The 24,571-nt window shown below is 38.6% G+C and overlaps 1 protein-coding gene across 4 annotated transcripts in view; it reads right to left on the bottom strand.

The window, feature by feature from the left end:
• Positions 1-24,571, bottom strand: part of SOS1 (SOS Ras/Rac guanine nucleotide exchange factor 1) — an 89,440-nt gene that overhangs the window by 49,027 nt on the left and 15,842 nt on the right. For all 4 annotated transcript variants that reach the window (XM_044428433.1, XM_044428434.1, XM_044428432.1 and 1 more), the window contains 9 exons: positions 23,974-24,117; positions 19,279-19,389; positions 19,097-19,195; positions 16,369-16,496; positions 15,034-15,689; positions 9,462-9,543; positions 8,448-8,570; positions 7,510-7,613; positions 5,083-5,305 (listed from right to left, as the gene is read on the bottom strand). In XM_044428433.1, the coding sequence (XP_044284368.1) occupies positions 5,083-5,305; positions 7,510-7,613; positions 8,448-8,570; positions 9,462-9,543; positions 15,034-15,689; positions 16,369-16,496; positions 19,097-19,195; positions 19,279-19,389; positions 23,974-24,117 (1,670 nt within the window). The remainder of the gene's footprint in view (positions 1-5,082; positions 5,306-7,509; positions 7,614-8,447; positions 8,571-9,461; positions 9,544-15,033; positions 15,690-16,368; positions 16,497-19,096; positions 19,196-19,278; positions 19,390-23,973; positions 24,118-24,571) is intronic.

Genomic DNA, 24,571 nt, shown 5'->3' with positions numbered 1-24,571 from the left:
TATTTCTCCATCAGAAGAAATTAAAGGACTAGATTTGCCTGTTTGCACTATACAATAAAATGACTTGGTTCAAGTGACAGAACAACCCATTGTGGGCAGCTACCTGTGAAGGGTTCTCACATCATGTAGACTTCAACTGCTTCTGGCAAGGTAGCTTATTTTTCGAGAACAAGCCACCCTGGCCACTGAGGATCTGTTCTAGGCGTTGTTGGTATCTTAAAGGATTATGTCATCTGAACCCTGGAGGAGCAATTTCACTGTGGGTTGCACAGAGTGGGAACAGCAGCTCTTGATGAGCATGGCAAAAACCCCTGCTCTTTGTAGCCTTGCCCATGCTACCATCAGTGACTGTCCCCAACTAATGTTAGAATGATACATCAGAATGACTCTCACTACCCTTTAGTATTATTTTTTTGAAAATTGCACAAATATAATAAATTTAAAAATATATTATTGTTGCAGTTCTTTCACAAGTTCACTTCTATGCACTTGTTCAATATACATAGTCTTGTCCAGTTGCTCTATCTTTGCATAAAGTAGAATAGGGAAAATTCAAAAGAACCAACAAGGCAAGACTGCTGCACAGTTGATAAAGGCTCAGAAAAAGCAGAGGAGGTACCCAATTGCTACAGGGAAAAAAATGTGTGGAAATCAGAAGTGCCTCAAAAGAAAGGGTGGGTAGGCAATCAACATCTCTCACTTAGCAGTGCAATTCTCTTGAATTTAAATGCTTATTTATTTATTTATTGCTACCCCACAGCCCAGAGGGCTCTCTGGTAGGCAATCAACATCTCTCTCTTAACAATGTAATGATCTTGAATTTAAATGCTTGCTTGCTTGCTTGCTTGCTTGCTTATTTATTTATTAACAGCCCACAGTCCACAGCCCAGAGGGCTCTCTGGTGGTTTACAATAAAATACATCAAGATAATCCACGCATTAATAAAATAAATAATAAAACAGTAAGTTCATATAATAATTGTCCTTGCCCCCACCAAACTGAATTGGCAGTTCTTACAGTCTACCACTTTCTCAACACTTTCTCTTATCTACAGCTAATTCAGAAAGGGGAGATGTTAAAGTTAAGCTCTTCTCTTTTCATGGCTGCTTTTTGCAGCTCATGTTGTTGCAGTTACTGTGGTTCTTTAAGAGCTCTATAAAACCCCTGAAGAGGAAACAGAATGGGATCAAGTGCATGATCTTCCAATGCAGGGATGAGTGTAAAAACTCTTGGTGTTCCATTTGCTTCATTCTGTCACCACTAAGTGCTTAAAAAAACTGTTGGTAGTATCTACATCGTTTCAGTTCCTGGTGTCCTTAAGAAGGCAGTAGTACAACCTCTTCTGAAAGAACTCACTCTGGAACAAATGCTATTTGATAACTACCATCTAGTTGCAAATACTCCTTTTCTAGGTAAGGTACTTGAGAGGATTGTGGCTCACCAACTGCATCTTGGAGGATACGGATTATCTAGTCTGGATTTTAATCTGAATTGGACTTGGGTCATCCTGATGACCTTTATCAGGAGAGGAACAGTATGGCCAGCTAATTCTCCTCACTCTCATTGGCTATTCACTCGATCAGCCATGGTAGCCTCCTGGATAGACTCCATGGGTTGGGCATTGGAGGCATTGTGCTATCAGTAGTTCTGGTCTGATCTAGGGGGTCAATTTCAGGGGATAAGATAGGGTGAATATTCCTTGTATTCCTATCAGTACACTGATGACAGTCAGCTATATCTCCCTGTAACAACTGGTTCACAACAGGCTGTGCAAGCCCTAGATCACTGTGTGGATTCAGTAATAGGCTGGATGAGGGCCAATAAATTGAAGGTGAATCCTCTAAGTCTTGTAGCTGAATGGGTCCCAAGTCCAGAAGAAAAGATTTTTTTCCTGTTCTAGACAGGGCTGCACTCCCTCTTTTCAGAGGTTCATAGTCTGTAGATACTCCTAGATCCATCACTGTTGCTGGAGTCCCAAGTGATTGCAGTGCCTCAGAATGTCTTTTAACATCTCTGACAGGTTCCCCAACTGTCCTCTCCTGGGCAGGAATAGTTTGGTTACAGTGATGCAGCACTGGTAACCTCTGGACTGTATTATTGTAATGCACTATATATGAGGTAGCTGGAGCTAATAAAGCAACTTGGCTATCACTGGCTGCTGCCACTTTTCAACATGCAACTCCTTTGCTGAAGGAATTACTTGTCCTACTAGTACTAGTGTACAAAACCCCGCATCCAGGATACCTGACAGTGTGCTTCTTCTTATGGCAACCTACTATTCAGTGAGGTCATCAGAGGATATTCTCCTGATTGTTGCACATGGACCCATGGCCTGACTGGTGTCTCTCAAGAGAAAAGCCTTTAATGCAGCAGCCCCATTGCTATGGAATTCCCTGCCACTGAGGTCAGACAGGCACCCACACTGTGCTTTCAACAGCCCTTGCTAAAGATAATCTTGCTCCATGTAGCTTTTTGCTCATGGGCCACATTTTCATGTTATCTCCTTTTTAATATGTAGGGTTTTGGTTATTTAATGTCATACTCTTCCCCCCCCCCCGGAATCTTAGATATGCTTTTGAAAATGATAGCTGTAAATTAATAAAGTACACAAAATACTCAATACTATGAACATGCAAATTATGTTTACTGGGGCACAAAAGTTAAGAAAACAAAACAAACAGTCACTTATTGGTTGCATAAATATTTATCCCTATGAGTCACTTCTTGGTAGAAGCACCTTTGGCAGCAATAACAGATGTTAGTCTTCTTCGGTAAACCTCAATCAGCTTTGTGCCTCTGGTCTCTTCAATGAATTCAAAGTCTTGCCTTCAATATTTTTCCAGCTGTGCTGGGTAGGATGGGACTGTGGTTGAACAGTAACTTTCAAGTCTTTCTACAGATTCTCAATGAGACTGAGGGTCTAGGCTTTGACTGGGCCATTCTGAGTCATTCAGGTTGTTGTTTTTAAACTACTCCAGTGTTACTCTGCCTCAGGATCATTTCCTGCTGGAAAGATTAAGTTTTATCCCAGTTCCAGGTCCCTTGCAGAGTGAAACAGGTTTTCCTGTAGAATTGCCTTCTATGTGGCATCATCCATCTTGCACTCAGCCCTGAACAGTTTCCCAGTCCCTGCATCCCAACAACATGATGCTGCCATCAGCAGGTTTTACTATGGGGATGGTGTTCCCTGTTAATAAAGCACTGTTGGCTTTGTGCTACAGATAGTATTTTGCAGGAAGCCCAGAAAGTTTCTTTAGGTCACATCAGACCCGAGCAATGCTGTCTCTCGCTTTGTTTCAGTGATGGCTTTCTTCTCACCATTCTTCCATAATCCCAGCTCTATAGAACGTCTATAGAACATCTAGGTAATAGCTGCCCCATGGACAGTCTCTCTCATCTCAGCTGCACATCTCTCCAGCTGTTTGGTCTCTTCATTAGTTCTTGGACTGATGCCCTTCTTACATGGCTCACTGAATTTTGCTGGATTAGTTACAGTTAAGCCATATTCTTTCCATTTTGTGATAACAGATTTAGCGGTGTTCTGCAGGATGGTCATAGTAGGGTTTTTTAAAATAATATAACTCAATTGGTGCTTCTGCACAACTTTATCCTGGGCTGTTTTGATAACTCCTTGGTTCTCATGATGCTGTTTAGATATACTCTCCAACAAACTCTGGGGTCTTCTAGGAGCAGATATATTTAATCTGAGATCATGTAGAAATGGAATGGCACACAGATAAGACTCCATTCAACTACTTACACTATGTAACTTCTGTAGGCAGTGTGCTGCACTAGAACTTTTTTAGGCATGACACTGCAAAAGAGGTGAATACTTATGCAACCAACAAACAATAAAAGTATTTTGTACATTCACTGTGCTGTGAACCTTGTGTTCATCAAGTGCCAGTTATATCCATCCCAATTCTAGGTTGTAACACAATAAAACATGGAAAAGTCAAGAAGTGGTGGTGGACACTAACGTAAGGTATTGTAAATGGAGGGGAAATCTGTCCACCTGAAGTAACTGCTACTTTCCTGAAAGCATGAAAATCCCATCTGCCTTAACTTCTTAGCCTTAAATTTGTACAAATTCTTCATTTAGCTCCCAGACATTAAATTTGTCTGTATTTGACTTACACATATTTTCCATTCCAAAAATTGTGCAAGTATTCCAAACAATTCAAAAAAGACCCTCCAGGGGGCATGAGATGGACAAAATGGGGTGCTAGCACCAACACTACATAGAGACATATCAGCTGGACCCCATTCATTCCATCCCATGCAACCAACGTCTTGGAGGTTCCATTCTTTTTTAAGGCTTTCAAGAAACCACAATAATCACAGCAATATGCATTTCAAAAAGGAACCATTAAAAATGGGGAGGAGTTAACATCTTCCCTTCTTGGAGTAGCTGGAGAGTTGGGGTAAAACTAAAAAGGTGGAGTACACTAAGAGGTTTCATTTCAAGAATGAAAAACAACAGGATTACACTGCCAAGTGAGAGATGCTACTCCTTACTCTTGTGGTGAACTTACTCGTTGGCTCTCCACTCTTCACTATTTTCGGTGCTTTTGACTTGAGCTACTGGGTCTCTCCTTCCCTTTGCTATAATTTATCATCCAATCCTTCATAACCAAATACAAATTAGGAATAAAAAGTCTTGTCTTGTCCACTTGGCTTACGTGCCGACAGAGAGGGCTCTGCATGCCCGCTGTGGCACATGTGCCATAGGTTTGACACCACTGCTATAGGCTGTTCAGTGAACAACCCAGTGATCTGGAAAATAGTGTTCTGATTCTGGAAAAAGCATGACACTTTCCAATATCCTGTTTGTAATAGAATTTTACACAGAAAGCAATACAAATTCCAATATATAAAGTGAAATCCTCATGTTTAACACCTGCCCTTAGCAAATACGCATTAATGTATACTTAAGTCACAATTCAGAACATATCTCTTAAGCAGCTGGCAATATAAGTAACCATGCTATTACAAATAGAATGTAGAAAAGCCAGAAGAGAAGAACATAATTCCTATATATTATAGTGTGGAACAATATGTTTCAGTGGAAGAAAAGACTACCTGTAAAGTTCAGATTCAAGTAGAGTGAGCTGTCGAGCAATTTCTATTGGGTGTAAAGTGAGCAAATCAAAGAAATCAGTGTTTCCTGGCCTGCTTATATGCCACTCAATTGGAGGAGGTGAACTTTCGAAAGTAATATTGTGACTTGGCCCAATGGCTTGTGCTTGCTTTTTCCTATGGATTATCTTTGTGATTGACTCAACCCATTTCTTCATAGCTTTACCTAAGGCAGAAAAGGAAAATATGTTACAGTACTGTGGATACCTAGCCACTAGCGAAGTTCTCGTAATGGAAGCACATAATTTGTATAGGAGGACATCAGTGAAAAGAACGAAAAAACTGCATAATGCAAAAGTTGATCCATTTAGACCTAATTTTGTAACAGTGGTATGTCAGATGCATTCTGAGACGCTAACAAGTCATGACGCAGATACCCACCCTCTCTGTCCCTAACACCAAGTGATTAGACTTGGACAAATACTGCCTTTGAGCATATTCATACTCAGGTTCCATCTTAGGGACATATTAACCTCACACTAATACCTTTGCTAAAAGTCTCTACTTTTCTGAACATGTTAGTTGGCAAGGATGCAAAACCTACTGACATCTTTTCTTGTCATGGAAAAGAATGTTACAAACTGGAAACGCTAGAAAGTGCTAAAGGCAAATCTCTACCATTTTTTGTTTCAATCAAGACAACACTGTGTAACTTTTCAAGGGTTCTTCCAAGCAAAACACATCTAGAGTCAACCAACCCTTCTATCCAGAAAAGTGAAGATGATAATCATGCCATTTTTGCACTGGGAAATCTTCCTATCAGTTGTTGTTCTAGTTTGTGTTAGTATTTGTATAAGGGTTTAACCAGTATTGGAGCCTTGAACTTGGTGGGACTTTCATTCAACCAGACGAATTCAAATAAGTGGAAGGACCCATAAGACCATCAAGTCCAACCCAAGCTTCTGGCCTCAAGTGCCTGTGCCTGCCAGTTAAGTTTAGCAGTTAAGTGTTGGCTAAAATGTTGCTGTGAAAACCTGCCCTTCCTACCATCTTTTAGATTCATCTTGATAACTGAAGACACTTTTCCTCCCATGCTTGTTGTCAGAAAGAACCAAGACAGACTTCTGAAAAAGCTGGGTATACCAACATAATCTCTCATTTTCCATTTCTTCTATTTCTCCCCCATAGTTTTCTGAATTTCTTTTGCTTCCTTCTCTCTTTTCCCTTTTAAGCTGAAGCATCACCACATAGCTCTTACTTTCCCATTCTCATCTGGCACAAGCATCCAATAATTTACCTTGCAATTTGCCTTATGCCAGTGTGACCCCTTTGTGTCCTCCATTTATCCCACCCCCTCCAGCATTGCTTCTGCCACATGCATCTTGAATTTCCTCTATTTCTGCTCAGGATTTGCTCTCCCTGCACTGCTGCTTCTGCCTAACTCTATATTTACCTCCGCAGGAAGATAGCAGATGAGGAGGCTGATTTTCCAGATTCTTGTTGCTGAGGTGAATGAGGCAAAAGTAACAGTAGCGGAGAAAAGAAATTCTGAAGAGAAAGTTTAGGAGGAATTCCTAGGTGAGAATGACAACAGCAGCCAGTTGTACGCTGAGAGAAATGAGAGGAGGCATTGGCAGGGGAGGGAAGAAGGAAGACAGACGGAAATCTTTACAAGGGCAAAAAAGATGTCAAAAGAAGGAAGTCCTGGCTGGAGGCAATGGGAAGAAAGAGGAGGGAAAAGAAAGGGGACACACATGTAAGGGCTGGGGACAATGTGTTCAACTTCACTGTTAGCAATTTGTGATGATTACTGTAGGAGCTTTTTTAAAACAACAAATTTGTCTGCGAGCCCATAACATTGGCACCTCTGGCATAGTGTTATGCCCACTGTGTTTCTGTACACAAAAATGTACTTTGTTTCTAAGGTTAGTTTTACAGGATCAGCAGCAACATGCACTCCGGCAAAATAGTCAGGGTTACAGGAAGTTCTCTTAAATCTAAAGCAATTCCTCCAAAGAAACATGGAAAAGTGGATTTCAGATATCTGAAGAGATGAGCACCTTGAGCAACTGTGGTCATGTTATTTAGAAGCACTGAAAAACATGATCAGAGCTGGGTGGCTGAAGTATGTAGCAGATTGCAGCTTCCTTCTCCCCCAACAAACTTCAAACATCAACTCCTGTGCATAACAGACCACAGTTGGCTTGTTAAGTTTTATGTACAGACCCCACCAGAAACCTGATGAGACCTCAGGGATTAAAAAGATTGTACACCCCTGCTTTATAGCTACACTTGCTGTTTTTAATTTGTTTCAACTTGATTTTCTTTATCTTTATATACAGACACATAAAGACATTCAAGACACCATTACTAAATGAGTCTTTAAGGAAACAAAACAGATCATTTTAGATATTTGACATAAACAAGTACCTCTGACTCGGCCAATGAATCCTTCCAACAGCTCCAAAAGAACTTTTTCCCTTTCAAAATCATAAAAGTGATGTTCCACCCAGTGTCGGCATACATTTAGTACTCTACAACATTAAGAGAGATTATAAAATCTTTGAAGTTACGGCTTATTCAATATATTTTTGACAGCACTTAGGAGCTGCAGCTTCCTTATTCCATCTAGCATCATCCAAATGAACCACCAATTCCAGCTATGAGAAATCTGTTTTTGGGGTGGGAATTGGCTGGAATCCCTGGGCTTAGCTACCTAGATTCTGGTCTGCTTTCTTCTGGCCATGAGTCTGACTTCATAGCAAGTGCACTGAGCATTCACTTGGGTGCCCAGCAAGAAGCAAGTGTGCACAAACGCTGTGCAAGCAGTGTCCCTCTTCTGTGCATGTGGCTCATAGCTTTTGTTTGTGCTACATTTGCTGAAGAAGGTTGCCCATCACACAACTTCCAAGAGTGTCCACAGACTTTCTCTTGGCTTGTATCAATTCCTAAGTGGGAGACATGTATGAGAAGAAGTCCAATGAACAGAAGAGGGACAGATTCCAGAGGATCACAACCCTAGCACTGGTATTTTGGAAGCAAAAAAATCAAAGTCTAGGATACCTGATGGAAACATCATTTACAAGAGTGCTATTCAAGCATTCAATTTATAGTTCCCCAAAAAATGAAGGGGAAGCTATAAAGCTCTAGTATATGCATAGAACACTGCACATAGTCCTGAACATGGAATGCCGCACACAGAATATTGCATAATCCAAACTACTGATACATAAAAATATTTTTAAGGAGTTGCACTTTTACATGTTTGATGATTCTATTATGACACTATCATTCAACTAACACATTCTGAATATGTGTCATCTGAAGTAAGTTTGGAAAGAAAACATTTACATGTCTAGGATATTTACCGTAGTTGAACAGGTTGTACATATTCCTTTCTAAATCTTTTTAGCTCTGCGCTAAGAGGTTGATCTCCATTCTCCATAGCTATACGGTCTGCTTCTGTTGGTTCAGGTTCTGGAATTTCAAATCTATTGTGGGGTAGTAAAATGAAATTTAGATGCCTTAAACACAAAGTTTAAACGATCGTTTAGCAATAATAATTGGAAGTGAATAATTGTAAAAAGCAGTAAGAACCAACTTTCAAAGGAAGTCTCACAATGACAAGAAAAGAAAGGGATGCAACCCCTACAGGTTTCTAAGATTTCCAGAATGTTCCAGTTTCAGTTCCTACAGGATTGACTGCATAGAGGCCATTCGCTAGAATTACAGCTTTCATATCAAATATATTATAGTTTTGAGTAAACTATTACCTTATTATCTGTTTACAAACACCTATCTTTCTACCTGCTTTAAACAAGTATGCTGGAAATAGATGGCATTTTGTGTGCTTTATACTCTATATACTTGGCACTAAAAATAGTAATCTACATAAATATACTATTTCATACCCAAGTTGGGGAGAAGTATTTTAATGAATTTTCACCAAGTTTACACATTTGTTTTTCTTCAATACAACTCTGACTTCAAATCTGTAAGGAGTTTTTGGATTTCTCAAAAACTGTAACAATTTGAAAAAAATATATTTTATAATATTATAAATAAAATACAACTCTTCCTCTCAGAGAGAAAGAAAAAATCCTTTTACTCAGTAATAACTGAAATCAACACCAAGGGATTTCAGCTGACTTCAGCAGCACAATGAAAGAGAATTCTGTTTTTGCAATGTACTCTCTCCCTCATTCATTTGTACATGCTTGAATTGGAAATTCTAACTCTTCTGTTATTTTTGTAATAGTTCAGAATCCTCCACATATAATGTCTTTTGGCAAAAGAGCAAAGTACACTTCTTTATGTAGGAAACAAATATTGTAAACTTAAATCTCAAAAGACAAGCCATATTCAGAAAAAAATACTCATACCTTTCTATTAGGAGATTCAATAATTCCAAAGGTTTACAGAAAGATCTATATGTTGTAAGAAATGTTCGAACAAAGTTTGGATCTGGAGTAGAAAACAAACAGCAAATTATTTTAATTGCTTTGAAAGCAAATGGATAAATTAATGGTAATTTGAACCCCCAATTCCCCCCCCCCATAAAAACAGAACTAAGAGCAGCTGTCATTTAATCATGGATGACAGAACTCTTCCCCAGCAGATTTTTGTTCCTTTTCTAGGCTGGACAGTATTTAGTAGAGGGAACATCCTGCCTATAGAACTGAATAGGTGGGCTAACCAGCATTTTTTAAAAATGTAATGTCTCCCTTGATTCTCATGGTGTTGTGAAGACTAAATCAAATCCAATCAAGACTAAAAACAGGTAAGAGAGCAGAGTAAAAATAAAAACTGAACTCAGAATGAAAGAGCAAGTTTCTACCAACGAACTTGGGAACTTTTTCGGTCCTCTGGGACTGCTCCCTTCTCTGGATTCTCTTATTTTGCCTTATCTGAATTCTCTCTTTTCTTGTCCTTCCCTCCCCATCTTGCTCTTTTTTGGCAAGGAAGTTTTGTCCTCATTCTTGTTAAAATCAACTAATACTGCTCCAATAAATTTAGTAAAGCTAACTTTACGGTTACATTGAGGAGGCTTGGTAGGCATCAGTGAGCCCAAGGATGTCATGTTGCTGATTCCCATTCTAAAGGGCTTCCCATTCTAAAGCTCTTTCCAATAATTCTGATTATTGGAAAGAGCTGGAGCTGTATCAGGAAATATCTCACTGGGGCAATCTAAAAACAATGCTACCTACTAGGTAAATAGCAATTCAACAAGTTTGCTTTTTTTCTCTGTAGAAGGTCTTGCACTCAGGGCATCAAAGAAAAAAAAACAGAACCAGCATGGATAAGCCTACAATACAAAATTCTCCAAGGTGCTAAGAGTGGCCCAAAGGTGCTACAGCTGGGGACAACCAGAACAGGGTTTCACTGAACGTGGCTAAGGAACAGCTGTTACATCTGTGCAAGTGGTAGGACAGTGCATTTTCACAAGCTGTAAATTCCCACATTATAAATCAGCAAACTCTTGTATGATTATTTAAACATAAAGCCTGTTCCTTCCTACAAACTGATTTTTGTTTTTGTGCAACTGCACAGCAAGTACATTTTAGCTACTACAATGACTTCAAAATAGCCAAGTAATTGGGTTAAAAATACACAGTCAGGATGTCTGTCTATGTGATAAATCTCTCCTCAGTGCAGACATTTTAAAAGCTAAAAGAACATTGTCCAAAAATAAATAATAAATAACCAACCACCCCTGAATGCCTTAAAGTAAGGAAATGAATGCTATGCTGACGCACAAGCATTCAACATATCAAAGTTTATAAATAGAACAGCACAGCCCTACCAAACAAAAAAGCTGCAAGCTTTTTCAAACCTGGAAGCACCAAATCAGGAAATGGAAAGGAACTTGTACTATTCAGAGAAATCTGAGGAATGTCAAGAGATGTAAAAAATGGTTCTTCTCAAACAAACATCAGTACTACCCATACCGAATTCAAATGCCAATGACTCATCCTGGCCACTTTTGCCCGATCAGAAGCTATTTGTTTTGGGCTGATTTCCTACCTTTATGCAAATTAGTTACCCATCCAACCACCTTAGTGGAACGTAGAGGGTATATCTGACATTCTCTGAAAATAGAAGGTAAATACATGCACCCCCCACTTCCCCTTCTACATTTCTACCTCTCATATGGTAGAATTAAGGGCACGAGCAGAATAAAGTAATGGATCCAGTTGTCTGATCAAATCCTGGTTTAATAACCCGGGGTACATATGAACTTTATGCACTTACAGTCCCTTTTGAGTTCTAAATTAGCCAGGTTATTCCTGGCTTGACTGAAAGCTATTCACTGTATTTCCCAGTTTGGACATCACTAGGGCTACATGTGCTTCACTGTTCCATTTTGCTGCTTACACAGGAGAGCAAAGGGGCTATGAATAGCTATACAAAGCGCATTTATACCTGGTCTTATTAAACCATGATTTGATTCTCTGAACAATCCTTTCTATCCTCTTTTCTATCCTTGTATTCTTCAGCCTACTTGTAACCAGAAACATCTTAATCTGCACTGGGCAACACAGTTCTACAGTCCTGCTGCAGCTTAACTATGCATAGTCCTGTCTTAGGATATATGAGACTCTATAATCTTGCAGATATGGAACAATAACTATTCTAATTTGGACAATCTCAAAATATTGTAGATACAATCCATTTCTTTACCTTGAAAATATTTAAAGATGTTTGGGTTGTATACCTAAGAATTATCTTCTAGCAGATCAAGTTCATGTTCTAGTAAGCCGAATTTTATAAACTGGAGCTCACTTAACCACAAGCATGGGTAAAGGATAATGTACTTTAAACATCTATGTTACTAATACCAAAATATATATTGAATACCAAAATTAATTGGGGATTTTTATAAAAGAAAAACTTATTTTGCTTTACGAAAGAGGAAAAACCTACTCAGCACTAAAATAGATTCACAAAGATCTTTGGTGGCAACTGGGTTTAACACATGCCTCTGGGTGAAAGCAAGGACAATGTGATTTTGCTGCAAAAGCTTGAACAGTGATGTGAAGATTCCACCTTGCCCAGCAACATCTGAATCCTTGTTCTTGACAACTTTGGCTTCAACCAGAGACAAAGGAGCTGCCAATTTAGCTGGAGTTGCCTTGGCAACTTTCCTCTGTTGCAGGAAGGCACATAAATAGTCCACATATCATCCGTAAGAGGTCCTATTTCATTTTTTTTCTTGGATTGAAATTCCTTAGTTTTCATTTCTCCCAAAATTGCTTGCCATCAGTTGCCATAGCACAGAGAAACAGAGTTACGTGACTATACCATGACAAGGGCATTGGCACCAACTAATTTCATCACACTCATGTGATACTCGTGCTGTGGAGGCCTGCAGCTACTTACTCTTGCCACATTTTGCAGTCTTCCGTACAAATGACCACATCCAAACTGTGGATAATAGTATTTGATTGGCCTAAGACACAGAGAAGTGGACAACAACTTATCCATAACCTTAGTAATGGAGAACCTCTGGCATGTGGGGATTCCCCTTCCAGCTCTTTCACCTTTTTTTAAAAAACCAAACCCTGCCCCTTACCCCCACAGGAGAAAGCTTTTATCTCTGATCAGCAACCAATTGGGGAAAAATATTTTCCCTGGACAACACTGAAAGAGGCTCCTTTCTACGTATTCAGCAGGGGAAATGTCATACTTCCAAACAGAAAAACTTTACCCTGCAGCAGAGATGGGATGGCGCTTTGAGAGAAAGATGCTAAATGATAGTCCTGCATACTTTTCAGGCTTGTCCTGCAGTGACTTGCCCTACTTACTTCTGAGAGGACATACAGAAGCCTGTTCTGCTTGTTTATGGGTAGAAGTATGGCTCATGCTTACTACTGTGCAGACATGCAGAGGGTGGATATTTGGGATGCTATCTGAAAGTGCTTCTGAGCTATCCAGTCCTGCTTATTTCCAAGTAGGCTTAAAATTGGTAAAACTCAATTTGAGGCTTTTGCCCTGCATTGGGCCACACCTACAAATAGAATGTGCTCCACCCAAGTCCTTTGCCACATTGCAATTTGGCCCCTGGAAATATATCCATCCCAACAGTTACTGAGCAAGATAAAAAAAGAAAGGAAAATATCACTATCCAAAGGCACAATCAAATGAGGGTGATTCTTCTAACCCCCCGCCCCCCAACCAGCTGCATTGTGCAGGTGGCCTTCAACAGCAATGCTAAGCAATGCCACTGATCTGCCTCCTTAAAAAACTAGTATTTCCATTTGTTTTACACTTCCCCCAGGAAGTGCTAAATCTAATTTAGGTAAGACGTAAATCCCACATGCACAATAGAATTGGTGGAACTCTCTGCTTGTGGAAAAGAAGTGGTGGAGACATAAGCACCATGCTGGATTCTGCCCCAAATCTATTAGCATACTTATGGAAAGAAGCTTCCACTTCTTTAACAGCATTTTAATAGCAAATGACACATAAGAACTGGAAAGATACATTTTCTCATAAGAACCCTACAAGAGTATGTAGATGCAGCAATTTTGCAGGATGGAAAAATGTGACTGGGGGTGCAGAATTCAGGTTCTTGAGCTCAGTCCTCATTTTTTTCAAAAGCTAATTTCTGACCCTTGGGAACAGGAAGAAATGCAGAAGCCAGAGAAGTTACTCAATAGGATTTCCAACAGGATGGCAGGGAATTGCTTATTGTTGTTGCCTATTCTATAACCCAACAAATTCTAAAGCATTATGGAAATTTATGCACCAATCAAACAAATATGAATTTTCTGAAATAAAAATTTTCTTGAAACAGGATTTGGATTGCCTGAAACTCAAAGTGATTTTTACTATGAAGAAACAGCTCTGAATACCCTTCTGGAATATAAATGCTGCCTAGTCACTGCCATTCATGTAACAGCAAGAACCCTGCTCTTCAGAAAAGGGTAAGGGAAGGACTCTGTAATATTTTGAAGGTCCATGGAATTACCTTCACTTGCTGAAATTAGGCTTGGCCATCCAAGTGCTGGCTTGGAAAAAAAAGTACTAAGCCAAACTAATTTAATTGTTCATGAGCATACCTGTACCATTCACAAATGTACCTTGACTGAAAACATTTGGGATTAAAGTGTTTTCCAACTCTTATGAAGGTATTTAGGGAATCACATATCCAACAAATTTGACAGAATTAAACAATTAAATTTAAAAAGATTAAAAATAAACAATATTCTGTAAAAAAAAGTGCGTATAACAGTAAGTACACCAACTGGATAGAAAGGTACATGTCAACTAAGTCTAGACATTTGCATATCAAATGCTTGCTTTCAAATATTTGATTCAAAACAAATTATTGCATTAAAATTTCAATGTATCATATGCTCTTATGCAACAGATACTGAACAGTTTCAGAAAATCTAACTGAAGTGATATGTATTTAGTTTTGATGAATTGATACTCATGTCAGCAGCACCACAAATGTTAAACACGAATAATGCCTAGTAACATGAACTATGCAGTGTGATCCCCCTCCCCCCTAGAATAATGGAAGCATCCTCTGGAAGTAGTATAGCAGGCAACAGCTACTAAAAATGACGTGTGTGGTAAATGAATCTATAGTACCTGTTTATGCTCCTGGATATTTACAAGCAGACCATATAAGACTTATTTTCAATTGAGCATATTTACCAACGAATGCTTCTGTTTCGCTATAGACTTCTTAATACTAACTTAGTGTTGATAAGGATAGATAAGAGTTCTATCATCCAGCATCCTGGCTACTGGGCAGATGTGGTCATAATCATTGAGCACAATGTTAAAGTCTTAAAAAAACTATCTCAAACAAATCATTAACTAATAATATGCCACTCAGACCAGAAACTCTAATGCCCTGGGCTTATTCCACCCCGCTTCTCTGGGTATATGGAAGACAGTTAAATAATGTAGATATTTTAAAGACTTGGAAGAATTCCTTACCAGCATACATATGGTATGTAAGTCTCTCAATCAGTTTGACAACAGTTCCTGCTTTGATAATAGGAATTCCAGATTTGGATTGGACATTCTCTTCAAAAACAATATTCTCCTCAGAATCACGTTCTGCAAACCTATAAACCTCAGGGCTTGGAAGTCTCAGGTGTTCCTCCTTTTCTTCTTGTAACATTGTTACATCTAGCATGCGCTCCAAGGTGCTTCTATACTGTAAAGAGATCAAGGCTGCCATCCAGTTGTTTTTTTCTTCAGCTGATTTAGCAGCAAAAATAACACTGTTCTCATCTTTTAAAATTATTTCAAAGGCGTGCTTGTACTCATTAGTGTCATCTTTATCGTTGATCTGTACCTTTCGCATTAGAAACTTTTCTTTCAAACGATATTCAGCATTGCTAGCACCAGGCAGTCTTGGTTGGCCATGATTTGACTTACAACAAATCATTAGCCCATCAAAGAGAAATATATGTCTTTCATGCTTGGCACCCACACGTGTGAGTGTCCCCTCCATTATAAATTCATTGCAGCACTGTCCAATGTCTTTACCCTCCCAACCGTCAATGTTCTTCTGGATTTCATTCATTTTCTTGATTGCTAGCTGCTTCCCCTTCATTTGCTGACTATAGAATCGGCATGCAGATTCACTTCGAAAAAGGAGGATGAAGAAATTATTCAAAAAGTTATTTCATAATTCACATATTGACATTAAACATTAATACATGTTTTTCTGCTAACAATCTGAAGAAGTGCATAATCACATCCAGAAGGTATGACTGACAAGAATTCCATGAGCTAGTTTTAGTTAAATATAAAAGTTTCAGATGTGCAAGTGCTATGATCATAGGTGTAATTTAAAAATGACCAAGAATTCTAGTTCGCAAATCAAATTTGATTACACTGCAAAGCAGCAACTAATCCTGTTGCACTGCAAGGCAGCAACTAATAAATAAAAAATGCAAGCATTTTTAAAAAGCTCTGACACCACTTTTATTTACTTTAACCCATCACTGCACCATCAATTAGCATAAAAATCTGTTAAGCATTTTAAATAGATAGCCAAGATATTTTTGTTCCTGCAATAGCTAATGAAGTTATTTTTCTGTTGGCTTACCAGTAAATTCTCAAGATGCATTCACTTGAAACATGAAGGGGACACACACCAAACTTTAAAACAATAGCTATGTGGACTTTGATGTCACTTCCTCTGAAGAAGCAGGCTTGCCACAAACTATTTTGTTCATTGTTTACTGAAAGAGGAAACTGGATGCCTGGATTTATAGCACAGCATATAAAGAAGTGGGGGGGAAGGGGAAGTGTGTTTACCTAAGCCTTCTCTTTGCAAGACTTTTTGAGCATATCCTTTCCATACTACTCTGAAGATTAAGCAGGGCTGTAATTGCTTGCTTCAAACACTCTTTGTCCTCTTCATCTTCACTTTTCTCTTCTAATTGCTATGAATGTGAGAAGAAGAATAGTTTATGCTCCTGCAAGTAAGTTTATGAATAAAATTTTATCCTTCAGTGGCCAATTGTTATTGTCTTTTGCTTATTCACATTTTTAATAATTTGATAGACCATAAAATAATTGGTGCTGGCAGTCTATGATTCAAATGATACAAGAAACCTATTCAAAAGTATACACTCTCAGATATCTGAGACAGAGGTTGCTAACTTCAGTTTAACCTCAGGTACTAACCTGGACCAAGACTAAATAAGACATCCACTTGTGAGTAGAATACTGCAATCCTATTAAGTATGGTATTAGGAAAAAGCCCAGCTGATGGAAACTGACATCACTAGCTTTAATCATTTCCAGTTTAGCTGGGAGTGACTCCTGGCTGAAACATTGGGAAGCCACTGTCAGTAGACAATACTGAGCTGTGTGAACCAACACCAGATTGAGTGTAAGACAGTTTACTGTAATATTTTATGGCTGTTGCAATAAAAAAGGCGGGGAAGAGATCATACCAAGTATTCTGCTCAAATATCTTTCCAATCTGCCATTCAATATTAATTGGCCTTTAACAAGCCACTTATACTCAGTCTAGCCTACATTCACTCCCAATCTATAATGCTGGAATATGAATAATGGTCTATGTACCTTAGACAGATGACATGAAGCAGAGACAGTAAATCTCTTTCCTTCAAAGACCAAATTAAATTTTGGAGATTCTCTTTGAGCAGTGGTAAGGGGAAACGGACAAAGTCAAAGGCAAAAATAGGTGGAGCCAAAGGTACTAGCCAATTGTAGCTTAAAGCTCTTATTGCTCAGTGTATTAGAATGGGGAAAAACTGACCTCATGTCCCCCAACCTGCTGGTGGTAAGGGGACGTGGGGTAGAATCAGGGTAAAGAAGGCATGGCCATCTCTGGAACCTTGGGGGATGGACTTAGCTGTTGGGCCTGAGGTTTCCCACCCATTATAAAGATTACAGAGAACATATATGAAATAACTTGGGCACATTAATAAAAGGACTATGGTGCCTCCCATCTTCAGAATGACAGCCTGCTTGGCACCAAATTCGCAATCTTTTTGGTGCCAGATTAAGATAGCCCTCTTTGTGGAAGACTTTAAAGACCTCCCTGGTAATTCAGGGGGCTGATATGATTAGCCAGGTGCCTTTTACTCTTGGCCAAGTCTTTTAAAATTATCTTTCAATGTTCTTTTGTGCCCTTTAAAATTAACTGTAAATTCTTCCTGTTTTTATCTATTGTGTTTTATATTTTGTTGAACACTGCCCAGAGAGCTTTGACTATGGACTGTATAGAAATAAAAACAAACAAACAAACAGCAACTATATAAATAACTAGTATTATTTATTACAAGATAGTTAACCTAGAATGAAGAACTTGAGCAATTCTGTATTTTCACATTCAACATCAATATGTAGAGTCCACTTTGCAAGCTATTATTCCAGTATAAATTGTATCCGAGACAAAAAGATCTTTTTTGTAAATCATTCTGGCTTTTTCAAAATGGTTCTGAGAGCCATGTATGGCTGTTGAATGACATATAAAAGCAATAAATCAATAAAATAAAAGCAATAAATAAAATAGTTACGAGCTGTGTGCATCCACACACACACACGAACACCCCTCTAAATATTCACATCCAGAGGCTTGTACGCATTACAACTTTTATGTAAAATATGTGAGACACCCACACATTTTTAATAAGGCTGTCTATGAATTTTGGCAGATTCTATAACTAGCAGTGACAAAACAATCTCACACATTATGTGGTTTAAGCAATTAAATTTTTAAACCTATGCTTGCTTTTGCAGCAGCCTCTTTAAATCAGTAGTATTAAACAATGTACATCAACGCCACCTAATGTTTAAATAAGGTAACTGCAAAAACATAGAACAAGTCTTGAAATGTGTATAATCAGGTATTGGTCAGAATTAGAAGCATTATTTTACTCTAGTTATTACTTTACTATGTAATTCAGACATTTTGAAAACTCTCCTGGAGGTAAGTATGAATCAGAATGTGTGCCTACATTTATTATCTTTGTGTTAACAGAGCAACTTGCTACCAGAAATTCTGAAGTTTGTAATAAAAAAAGTGCTGAGTTTTGTTTAATGTTAATGGCCGAAATCCAAATCACCCTAACTTGTACCCTGTTTACAAATGGTCAGCAGTTCCCTCTTCTGGGGGCAAACAACTCCCCCCCACACCATTTTGACTTGCGGGCTCTCCCTCTCTCATCCCCCCGCCCCACATACACATTAACAGATCACTGGACTGAACTTACGACCTAAGAACCCCTAAAGGCCAGAGGACAGGGATAGTTGTCAGAAGAAAACATTTGTCCTCTCCCTGCCATGAATAAGTAGACAAGCTTATACCAGCCACAAATTCAGTTTATGACTTGTGGGTTAGCAGCTGTATGTGCATGCAAATTACCCAAGCTACTAAATTATTATATGCAAGTCAAAACCTGAGAAAAATGAGGGTTTCATTGTTCTAAGCATATTCCATTGAATGCTTTATTTAAAATTTAATATTAACTCCATTTTAAATTTTTAGATAGAAACATTTTTCTCTTACCTTTAGAAATTCAAAATAGTGAAGGCAATGATAAACAGGAACTAGAAGTAGCCTGGGTAAAACATACTGAACAGCATCTTTAAAGCCATCTCCGATTGACTAGGAAAAAAATATATATATTTCAGTTGTATGAACAAGCTTTTTGACAACTTCTGCTAGTTCTATTATATTACTTAACTTACCTGCAAGTAAAATGCTGCCCCTGGCTTGGATAACTGGCTAAGAAAATGGTCATGGAAACCAGTCCGTAAAATATCTTGAGTGTATGATTCGTAAGGATCAAATGCTAGTTCCTAAACAAAGGATTAAAGAGTTGACTCAAACAGTTTCAGAGTTAATACGTCAAATATGACAATCATAAACACAAATATATGAGAACCTTATATGCTCTATCAGGCTTTATCCCTTCAAAGAATTACATATACCCTATACAGAAAGGTTCAGAAATCATGAACCCAAGGACGGCAAACTATGATTTAGACTCAGTGTGGAACTGCAAGCTCACATGTTCCCTCTCTCTTGGCAGGCTCCCTGCTCTACTTTTTCTCTAACTAGACAAGATGGTGGTACTCTGTATGAGGAAGGTGACTGATCTGAATGTGGGAGTGTGACTGGTCTTGGGTGAAATTGTACTCACTATGCAAGAGCAAGCTCAAGGTTATATTTTTTTTCCAGGTCTCTGCATTACCTTGTGCACTAGTCACATCCAGACCACTGTAATGTAATGGGTACTGCATCTGAGGATGGTTTGTAATGTAATGTGCTGTCCCTGAAGATGGTCTGGAAATTGCTACTGGGGCAGAACACTGCTGCCCACATATCAGAGTATTTAACACTGGCTCTGGACCAATTACACCAGTTACTGGTGTATTTACGAATTTAAAGTGTTACCTTTGACCTTTAAACCCTAAATGGTTTGGAGCAAGGTTGAAGGAAAGATTTCCTTTACCAGGAGATGAGAACCTTTTTTCTGTCAAAAAAACACTTTTCCTCAGGAGAAATCAGATGAGCAGTTTGTAGCAACCCATTTCATAGAATCATAAAACAGAAGAGTTGGAAGGGGCCATGAAGGCCATTGAGTCCAACCCCCTGTTGTTGCAGGACACCATGTTACACCATCCCATGTTATATCATTTATTTTTGTTCTATAATTTGTTACCCACTTTTTAATATAATGTCAAGGAGGATATAAAGGGGTTTTAAGGTGCTTGTTTTAACACATAAAGCCCTAAATGAATTGGTATCAGGTCACCTGAAAGACTGCCATATGTACCTACCTGGACCCTAAGTTCAGTTTTGAAGGTCTTTGGTTTTAAACCATGGTTCGTTAAAAATGTCAGTTTTCTTCCTTGCATCAATGCCGCAACAGGTTGACATGCAAAAGCTCCAAGCTTATGTGTAGAGTTTAGCATTCTTACAAGACTATCTTTTTGTTAGTACTGGCAGAGATCAGCCTGATGTAAACTGGATGAGACCTGTAGGCCAACTTGTTCAACTCTCTGCTAGATATAGGATATCCAGAGCTAGAGCATCATCAAGAGACTACCAAAGTATTCCCCTTTGATCTTCCACATATTATTGTGTAACAACCTGGGACAAAAATGGATTTAACTGGCAATGCTATCACTTGATGTACACAAGATACTCAGCACTGTGAAAGTGCAAAATATTTTTACTGGGGCACTAAAGTTAAGTAAACAAACAAACAGGTGCTTGTTGCTTGCATAAGCATTCACAGCTTTTACTGTGTCATGCCAAAATTAAAACTCTGGTGTAATTTACTGCCTGGAAAAGTCACATAGTATAGGAATCATATATACCAGCACATAAGGTGACTTGTGTATAAGATGAGGTTGATATTTTGGGCTGATTTTCTGGTGTTTCTTATATGTCAGGCATATAAGACATCCCCTAATTTTTGTTATGTCATTTCCAGTTTCAAGGGACCTCTTATACACTAGTATATAGAGATATATCTCTAGCAAAAATAATTATCTCTAGAAAAGAAAAATGAGTATCTCTAGAGCCTTCATGCCCACTGAGAGGCAAAACATGTGAAGCTGGCTAGTGCCTAGACAAAGAGCCTGGAGTCCCCAAAGTTCCTAGAGATATTTGTGGTTTTTCACTAGAGATCGTCAGTTTTTCCGCTTTTGCAGGGGCCCAGCAGTTTCAGACATCCACTGGGGGGCTCAGAGCCTATTCCCTGTGGATACAGTGATCCTACTGCATAATGAAAATTTTTCACCTGGCATATATGATGACCCCCTGATTTTTGCCTCGCTGTTTCCAGTTCCAAGGGTTATCTTATATGCCAGTACATTAGTACTGGCATATATGATGACCCCCTGATTTTTGCCTCGCTGTTTCCAGTTCCAAGGGTTATCTTATATGCCAGTACATTAGTACTCAAATAAAGTCTGTGTGCAATTCTAGTGCCACACGATCTCAGTTTAAATACTTCTGCTCCTGCAAGAATCCAGAATTTGTTAGAAACCTTATTTAAATAATAGCATTATGAAGATCAAGGAGCTATTACAATAACTCCAGGATAAAGTTGTGCAGAAGTACCAATATGGGTTTGATTTTTTTTTAACCCTCCAACTGTGAACATTCCTCAGAACACCAGAAAACCCATTACAAAATGGAATGAATATAGCTTAAGTGCGCCTCTATATAAAGAAGGCCACGCACCAAAATTCAGTGAGCCAGGTAAGGAGTGCATCAGACTGAAAAGCAACCAAGAGACCAAAGAGCAGGAGAAATTTGCAACTGAGAAGGGACAGCTTCTACCTAGACATCCCATAAAGCTGGGATTATGTGTGTGTGTGTGTTTAAAGCTTTATTATACTGATCATTTAGCAAAAGAGCTCTCAGAACTTACGAAGAAAGCCATTGCTGAAACAAAGCCATAGCAAAGCCCATTTGGATTTGCTAAAAGACATGTGGGAGATATAGCAATTATGTGTCAAAGAGTGCTCTGGTCTGATGAGACCAAAAGAAACTTTCTGGACTTCCTGCAAAACACTATCTGTAGCACAAAGCCAACAGTACTTATTACCTGGGAACACATCCCCACAGTGAAACCTGGAATTCACTCCCCAAAGAGGTCCGCCTGGCACCGTCGTTACTGGTTTTTCGGCGCCAGGTAAAGACCTTTTTATTTAAACATCATTTTAATTGTTAAAACATATGATCTGGCCAGGGCAACTTCTTCTTCCTTCTCTTTTCTCCTCCTATATTATTTATTTACTTATTTTATACTGATAATTTTAATTTTATATTATTATGTTTGTAACTCAGTGTATTTTTTGTATTTTTGTATTTAATGGTAATTTATTATGTTCTATTGTATTACAATGTATTTTATTGTGTTGTAAGCCGCCCCGAGGCTTCGGCAAGGGGCGGCATAGAAATGTAATAATAATGATGATGATGATGATGATGATGATGTTGTTGTTGTTGTTGTTGTTGGGATGCTTTTCCTAGCAGGAATTGGGAAATTGGTTAGCACAAGAACAAGATGGATGGAACCACATACAGAGCAATTCTAGAGGAAAACCTGTTTCTGTCTGTAAGGGACCCAGGAATGGGATGAAGGGTCATGTTACAGCAGGAAATAATTCTAAACGCTGAGCCAAAGTAACACTGGAATTGTTTAAAAATAAGAACCTGGATGTTTCAGAATGACCCAATCAAAGCCCAAACCAAAAAATGACTGGAAATGTAGCAAGACTTGAAAGTTGCTATCCAATTACAGTCTCTATCCTAATAGAGCTGGAAAAATATTGAAAAGAATGAGTAAACATTGCAGGATCCAAATTCAAAATGCTGATAAGAGGGTTGCTCAAAAAGCCTTGCAGTTGTAATTGCTGTCAAAGGTGCTCTTACCATGTAGTGACTCAGGGGAGTGAATACTTATGCAACCAACAAACAGTTTGTTTTTTTCTTACTCTTCTGCCACAATAAAAATTTCAGCACTTTCATGGTGCTGAGTATCTTATGTACATCAAGCAGTAACAATGCCAATTTATTATTTATTCAACTTAAATTCCACTATAACTAGTTTGAAGACTCTCTAAGCAGATTGCAACAAATTTAATCCATTCCAATTCTAAGTTTCAATGCAAAAAATGTGGGGGGGAGGGACAATGGGGTGTGTATACTTCTGCAAGGTCTTGCAGACCTGTCCAGCCTCTGCTTGGAGAGATCCTATTAACTGGATCTATTACTGTTGGCTCTCAGTATTAAGAAATTCTCTTCATTTCTATCCAAAATCTATCTTCTTATAACTTAAGCATTAGATCTAGTGCTGCCCTCTTGGACACCAGAGAACAAGTATTTACCTTCTTCTGTGTGAAAGCCTAGGAATTTCAGGAGTGCTTTCACGTCCTCCCTCTGTTTCCCCATCTTCTTTTCTCCAGGGTAAATGTACCTAGCTCTTGCAAAACTGCTGACAATCTCCACTGCCCTCTTCTGAATTAATTTCAATGTTTTTACATTCTTCTTAAGTATGGCACCCAGAAAGGGACACACATGTCAGACTTTGCAATAATTTTGAAATATAAGGAAAGGGAGAAGTTCCCACTGGAATAGAATTAAGGATCAGTAGCATAACACCCATGTTAGAATTCCAAGAAAGGTGTATCATTGCATATTTTACACAATAACATTCCTTTCAGTGAAACCCCATTTTTCTAAACAGCTTTCCTATGCAGTTACTTGACTTCTAACAAGTAATCCATCCCTGGAGTGCAACCTTTTAGCTAACAGAAACTGTTAAAAGTATGGCATTACATGTTTATTCTATGCATGGTACACCCAATATTTGTCAGAAGAATGACATCAGCAGCAAGAAGCCCATGAATACTATTACCCACCTCAGCTAAATCTTCAAAACAGCTTCCTACTAAAGGATGGGGACTGCCTTCATCTGTCATTTCTACTGTGTCTTCAATAAGGCCCAATAACTTCACACTAAGTTCATGAATATCTGATATTCGACTGAATATATTTTCTACATCCTGCAAAAATAGATTAATACAATAGTAAATGGAAGTGGGAGTTATGATTGAGATACTGAAATATCAGTTTGTCATTCACGTGGTGATAAATGCTGCAGGAAATCACAATATATTGCTGAACTTTAATGATTGTATACTTTATGAAAACTGTTTGAGACATATAGGGGTCTCATGTAGAAGTACCCTACATAATGGTTTTTCATACCAAACTTCCAGTGTTTGACTAAAAAAACCCTGGGTTATATCCATGTTGGCTGTCTCCAGTGGAATGAAAGCTGATGGTGGAAATGATTTCCCATTCTAACTACAGCCCCCTAGGTACTCCCCAAATGTGCTCTGAAAGAATGGAGAACCCATTGGAACAAATCTGAGCCATATGCAGAGGGAACTCAGGAGAAAGAGGAAGACTCACTGTGCCAAGTGGAAGTCTGTTCACCTGAATTTAATCCACTCT

This window comes from Varanus komodoensis, unplaced genomic scaffold (genome assembly GCF_004798865.1).
Source record: "Varanus komodoensis strain SLA01 unplaced genomic scaffold, ASM479886v1 scaffold2, whole genome shotgun sequence".
Lineage (NCBI taxonomy): Eukaryota > Metazoa > Chordata > Lepidosauria > Squamata > Varanidae > Varanus > Varanus komodoensis.
This window is presented reverse-complemented; position numbering and strand designations above follow the sequence as displayed.